The sequence below is a fragment of the Setaria viridis genome, chromosome 3 (assembly GCF_005286985.2).
Source record: "Setaria viridis chromosome 3, Setaria_viridis_v4.0, whole genome shotgun sequence".
NCBI lineage: Eukaryota > Viridiplantae > Streptophyta > Magnoliopsida > Poales > Poaceae > Setaria > Setaria viridis.
In genome coordinates, this window is record NC_048265.2 from 18,080,367 (window position 1) to 18,087,118 (window position 6,752).

Sequence of the window (6,752 nt, forward strand, 5' to 3'; positions counted from 1 at the left end):
GATTGTTCGAGCTGAGTTGACATTGGACATTGACGATAGACGTTAATGACCAGATCAAACGTAACTGAAAACTGTGCTCATAGGACCACGTTATTACAACTAAGAGTAATGCATGTGGGCAAGTAGCTTGTATTTATACAGGCAGGGCTAGCTGTGGCTCGCATGTTAGAACGACGACGTGCACCACAGTAATTGCAAAACAAATTTCTCTTAACCATAAATTAGTATAAACAACTAGACCAAAGTGTCTAAATTCATACAAGACGTAATTTACAGCACATACGCGCTACACTTTCATGTACTAGTAGTTGACTTTACTTTTACTTTCCTATTGCACCGATTCTGCTGCTGGTTCGTCATTGCACCAACCATGACCTTAATTCATCGCTAGCTGGTTCACCGACCTTCCCATGCATCCTCCTTGATGACAAATGGAGCACCGACTAATCAGATTGTGCGACTCAATTAGAAGAAGATAAATTTCATATCATTGAAGCATCGATTGCTTCTCTCTGAAGAGAGCATTTTGTTGTAGGAGGCAAATGTAGGTTAAAATGACCCATAACCCAAATTTTTTTGGATGCACTATGTGATCATTTCTTGTTTTTGTCTTGTATAATCAAAGCGTATACATATGAAATCTAATCAAAATTTACTTATAAAAGGAAGTTAATATTCCTTTTTTTAGAAATAGGGCTGGATTTTATTGATATGCCAAAGGACCCGGTACATCCGACTCCTTACAATAGAGCCCTCGAAGAAAATAAAAATTACAAATATGCCCTTCTTAGGTTCTCCTAGCCATCTTCGTCATCTCCGGCTGGAGCAGCCACTCATCAACTTGTCGAGCTAAATGGCTCGGAAAGATGACAAACTTGAAGCTTGAAGCTGAATCCCATCTCGACGAAGCAGCATCGCAGTTTTGAAGCGGCATCATATAATAATTGGGCAGTGCTAATTAGCGCGCGACGAAGCAGCATCACAGTTTTGAAGCAGCACCATAATTGGGCAGTGCTAATTAGCACTCACGCGTTGGGAGCCCTCCTAGTGATCGAATCCGGACAGCCCCTCCCCCCCCCCCCCCCCCCCCTCCCTCCATTTTGGGAAAAATTTAAATCCCACAACTTTCCATTATCAAGATATCATAACTTATACACATAACTTCGATGCATAACTCTATAATATAACTTTTTATGAGATAATTTTTTAGCACAACTTCAATAGCATGCAGAATTTATGTGTACAATTTTTAGGTGCAATTTGTAAGAATAACTTCGAATTTTGTTTTTAGAAAGCTGTAACCTACACAATTTGTACGCATAACTTTTTCCCTAAGAACCTTTCATGATATACATAACTTATACGCATAACATTTGTCATAACTTTTGAGAGCGTTGTTAAAAAAATTTATAAACATAACTTATACGTATATACAATTTTTACTTGGTATAGAAAAATAATTGAAAAGAAAAAAAAACACACGACCACCAGCCAGCACATGGTGGGGGCGCGTGGGACCCAAGCGACCATAATTTAAGGAAGTTAATATTCCTTCATTAGTAGTGTATATGAAGAAGCGGTCATCCTGTTTAGGGGTAGAAATATCTCGTCTAATTGTGACTTTCAATTACCTCACAGCTAGTTAGTCATCTTCAAATTTACAAAAAGGTCTCCATACATTTCCAAAGACTTATAGATTTATATAACCACCCCCCCCCACACACACACACACAAAAAAAAAAAACCCGGCTGCCACAAGGAACCAAACCAAAGTTTTTTTTTACTCTCTCCTACGAAAGGTAATAAATTAATTGAGTTCTCTTATATATACAGTACCCTCCAAGGGTTCAAAATAATATTTAGAAAAATGACATATAATATATAAGACCAAAATGCCCTCATGGACACTGCCATGTAATTAAAATAACAAAAATGGCATGATTCGGACTAGAACAGAAAATATAGACAGGATACATTCTTCGATCTCCTACACTTAATAGGTTACATTATTTTCTTTGAAAATTTCTCTGTGGTTTCTTTTCTTTCTGTTTGAGCCACCATATTTCCATGCCTTATGCTGGCAGTTTAGCTGCCGTATGAATCAATATCTTTTGGCTTTGTCCTACTGTGTCATAGGAAGATACAAATTTGACATATCTGTAGCTATCTGTGCAAAAACTCCTTTCACATATGCCGACCATCTGTGTAAAAACTGGGTTGGCAGCTATATCTAGGACATGCTAGCATCTCAATTTGAGCAACACATGGAAGAGATTGAGAGTGAACCAAATGATTCAAAATAACAAGGTATCTAGCTGAGAAGCGTGAGAGGAGGGCTAAAGAGTTTGACATACTAGAGTATTGGAAAATGAGCTCAAATAAGTATCCTGTACTGTCGCTCTTGGCAAAGGATGTGCTAGCTATTCCTGCTTCCACAGTGCCTTCGGAGTCAGCTTTTAGCACGGGTGGATACATTATAGATCCACTTCGTTGTAGCCTATCGACTAGCACAGTCAAAGCTTTAATCTGCGCACAAAGCTGGCTATATACATTGCATAGCAAAGTAAGTGCAAGAGAGGCTGCTGAAGAGGTTCAGACATATGAGGAGATTAGAGAAGGTAAAGTTTTTCGTAGTTCAGTAGAAGCGCCACCTTAAGTCTATCAAAGTTGCTCACAACATTCTATTCCTTTTTATACAGAGTTTCTTTCAAAGGACCGCACAGATAATCAACATTGCTTTGTTATGTTCCTTTATACGTGACTTTTGCTCCTTTGCTCCTTTGCTCCATTGCATTGGTATGTAACTTAAACTTTTGCTGTAGATTTAACTGAGTTGGAAGCATAGTAATTTCTGAAAAGGAGCCTACTATGTTTGTGACAAGGTCCAGTGATTGTCTGTAGGGTCTGAATCTAACACAGGATGGATGGTTCACTTTTTTAGATTTGCAGCAATGCTTATCTGATTGCTTACTAATCGGCAGAGTTTCACTGAGTTTGAAGCAGTAAGGTATTCATGAACCTACACAGAGTGGCTGCTTCTTGGTGTGATAGATACTAATCGGCAGCCGCAGATGCTTATTATTGCTTGTTTTTGGGATGTACAGAATAGTAGCTTCTGAATCATGCTGCAACTGGCAGTAGCTAAATTATGACCAATTGCGGTTCTTGTTCAATTAATCATGATCATGTTGAAAGGAAATATGTTCAATTATCTCAGTCTAATACTTTGCTTATTTTTCTGTTCTTTACACAGCACAATACTTTGTTTCGTTAGATCCGTATACACAACATCTGCAGGCACCAGGCAAGCGGGTCTCTGCAGCAGTCCCTCTACCTAATAACCAGCGTAACCCAGCCAAACCAGCCATACCAACCCGCACCCACGGTTCTCCTAGCTGTTAGCAACCCGTACAAAACCAGCCCGGCCCGCACCAGCAAGTTGCCTCTTGGTTTGGTTTGGAACAAACCAGGAACCGGAAAACCGGACCATGAACAGGGTTAGTTCTGTGGTGCTTCTCTGTACCCTTGCGGATGGGCAGCAGTAGGACGATCAGCTACCGAAGGCAACTCCGGCTCTGGTTTGCTCGGTTGTGGAAACATCGGCTGGCCCAAAGCAACTCCGGCAGGCGGCGGCGACTGCTCGCCTGTCCGCTTGCTGTTTGGTGTGCCGACGGCCGCTGCCGCCGCCACCGGCTGTCGTTGGAGCATGATGAAGGACGTGACGCCGAGCGCTGTGGCAGCGAGGGCGAGCACGCCCGCGCCGGCGAAGATGCCGTCCTTGAGGTAGGGGCAGAACGGCGCGGTCTCCCGCACCACGTTGGCGTTCCACGACGCTCCCTCTATGAGCAGCGCCCACGCGATCACCGCCGCTATCCTGCGCGCAACGCGTACAAGCTCGATCACTTCCTCAGCATATACAAGTATGTTTTAACGAGTCTCACGACTCACGACGCCGCGGCGAGACCAACGGCAGCAGTCACTCACCATGAGAAGACGGCGCAGACGATGCCGACGATCCGCTTGGTCTCCGAAGGGATGGAGCGGGACTTGCAGCAACCGCAGCAGCCGCCGACCGCCGAGAAGGTGACCTGGGCAACCAGCAGGAAGATAGCGGCGCAGACCCCGAGCCCAAGCGCTGGGTTCTGCGGGTAGATGCACTCGTCGCCATACACCAGTATTGTATATGGCTGCATGCATGATGCAAGCATGATTCGAGTTCAGTTAGGCAAGCAAGCGCGTACACGTACAAACCACAGCTCAACACAAGATCATGTGCCCATAAAAAAAAGGGGAACACAAGTAAGTGATGATTGATATGCTGATAAAAAGATGGCCCTAATAAGATGACATTGAGTAGGTTGATTTCAACTTTCAACACTTGAAAAGTATAGAAAAATAAACTGAAAGAAAAAAAATGCAAGCTTAAAAGGACCGATCATGCATCTTTACGAAAACGGCAGATTCGTAGTGCTTACAGTGAGCTTTGTCCCCTCTGCAGAGAACCCCAAGATGGCACTCAACACCCCTAAAGACCCGATCACTGAACAAACGATGATCATCGTCTTATCCATTTTTATCGCCATTTTTAGCCTCTTCTCTGCTCCCAGCATAGACGAGAGATGTCCGGGAGGAGTGGCTTAGCTCTTCCGTCGCTAAACAAGTCACCAACGTTTATATAGATATTCTGCACACATTTCTAGCCGGAAATATAGCTGTCCAACTATCTCAGTTTGAAAGTTTATAGAAAAAAATGTACACTAAATAAGCACACCATGAAAATACATTTTATGGTTAATTTGATGACACTGATAATTTGGTGGCACAGTTTTTGATATATTTTCGTAGAAATTTGGTTAAAACTAAAATAGTTTGACTAAGACAAACCTAAAAATAGTTCTGTTTAGTGGCCAATCCGGATGGTAACGTTAGTTCGTAATCTTCGGACTACGGATGAACCTGAGCTCATATGCAGACAACTACGCAACACATGTGGGCACATCCGCACATGAAGCCGTGTCTCCTGAAGTTACAAGGTAATTCACTATAACCGCAAAACATTTTTTTAGTCTCAGAATAATATGCAGTGGACAATAATATGTGTTCACCAAAGTATTGTCATAGTACATACAAAATAGAAACTACACCACATTTGCTCTGTAGCACCTTTGGTAGTGATCCGGCTCCAGCTTCTCCAGCGGCGCGCTCCTGCTGGAAGCCTACCGAACAGAGAAGCTAAAAATGACTCCACGCGTAGAATACTCTAGAGGAGTCGGAGCTATTTTCTATTGAGAAGCCGGAGAAAAAAAAACTAGTCTTAATCGAGTTGACTTGACTTTGCTCCTGCTGCCGCGTCAAGCTAGCGTACACTAGCGAATGGCATTATCACAATTCACAATACGCGCTAGAGGAGTCGGAGCTATTTTCTACTGAGAAGCCGGAGAAAAAAAAAGTAATCTTGATCGAGTTGACTTGACTTTGCCCCTGCTGCCGCGTCAAGCTAGCGTATACTAGCGAATGGCATTATCACAATTCACAATAGCGCGTATGGGTCGGTCTTTCGGAGATGGAGAGATCCACTGGGACAGGAACGCGCGGGAGGACAAGAATTGACAGCCAGAGCATATGGCCGAGCAGAGACGTCAACAATGGGTGCTTGCCCTGCCCCACCACTTCATCTCGGAAAATGATCTTCGGAGACCACTACTCTAGACCCTGTTAAGTTCATAGTCATAGCACTGGCTTGGCTAGTGCACAGGGATCGTAAACCATTTGTGGCAATCTTGGAGTGAATTGTGTGTTGAAGACAGTATCAATTGGTTCCACACAGGTTGTAATTTGAAGCTAGTAGACTTGACTTTGCCATTCCTTCTGCATCGCTAACCGTACGTAGAGCGAGGGATCAGGAATGAATGGCATTGGAGCGTAGAGCACACACGGTCGAACGCTGTTGCTGCCAGTTAGGCCAGTCGAACCAGGCGCATGCGGAAACGTCGAGCCTACGATGGGTCCTATGAAAGACTTGGGTAGCCAACGATTGCGGCCAACCCAAATTGCAAGTGGGGATCGTCGCGACGCGTGACAAGGAAATATCGACCACCAGCGCACGGCCAAGAGTACTCACGCGCCGACGGCATTTTTGGAGTAGGCGCCTGCTACTCGTACGCGTTCGATTTGCCTATGGTTTGTTTGGAGATCAATTCCAATTATAAGTGAGCCAAGTTTAAGCTTGCTAAAGCTTACGAGCCTAGTGACCTCAAGCATGAATAGCTTGCGTAAGCTCGTGAATTACAGCCAACCATGACAACATAAATTGCTCCAGCTACATATCCACGCACCATTGTTGTGTGGGGCAATAACAGAGCAAAGAGGAAAACGAAGAGTTGGAATGCCAAAATTGCTCCAATAAAAAAACGTAAATGCATTGACAGCAAATAAGTTTATCTTGGACTGTCACTTAGGTCTATAGTCAAAATGCACATCTATACCACCAAACTTGTCGGCTGCCACTTGCAGGCCAAAATTGCACTTATTAGCAATTAATTACACATGTGGCACTCTAGCTTGGAGCCAAAGCGATCCCAAGGCTCCAATACATACTCATGGTCATTTTCGTGTATACTACATACGTTAGATGCCGTGTTTGCATGACACACAAAAATCTTTGCGCTAAAGGGTTATTGGACCTCAAATGGTACATTTAACATGTTTAAGGATTTAAATGTATATTTTAAGAGTCCAGGGACCTTGATGAC

General features: G+C 43.5%; 1 protein-coding gene across 1 annotated transcript; it reads right to left on the reverse strand.

The window, feature by feature from the left end:
• Positions 1-3,188: 3,188 nt before the first annotated feature.
• On the reverse strand, positions 3,189-4,691 carry LOC117847529 (uncharacterized). Its single transcript, XM_034728743.2, has 3 exons — positions 4,476-4,691; positions 3,985-4,187; positions 3,189-3,874 (listed from the first exon to the last, which is right to left on the reverse strand). Exons 1-3 carry the CDS (start codon positions 4,608-4,610, stop codon positions 3,499-3,501), a joined length of 714 nt encoding a protein of 237 aa, XP_034584634.1. The 5' UTR covers positions 4,611-4,691; the 3' UTR covers positions 3,189-3,498.
• Positions 4,692-6,752: the final 2,061 nt, after the last annotated feature.

Bases quoted from the DNA above. Each gene is read 5' to 3' on its own strand.
- LOC117847529 (XM_034728743.2), bottom strand. From the start codon at position 4,610: ATGCTGGGAGCAGAGAAGAGGCTAAAAATGGCGATAAAAATGGATAAG. The intron at 4,188-4,475 runs GTAAGCACTACG...TCATGCATGCAG, and splicing joins CAGAGGGGACAAAGCTCACT to CCATATACAATACTGGTGTA. The intron at 3,875-3,984 runs GTGAGTGACTGC...CGTTGCGCGCAG, and splicing joins GTCTGCGCCGTCTTCTCATG to GATAGCGGCGGTGATCGCGT.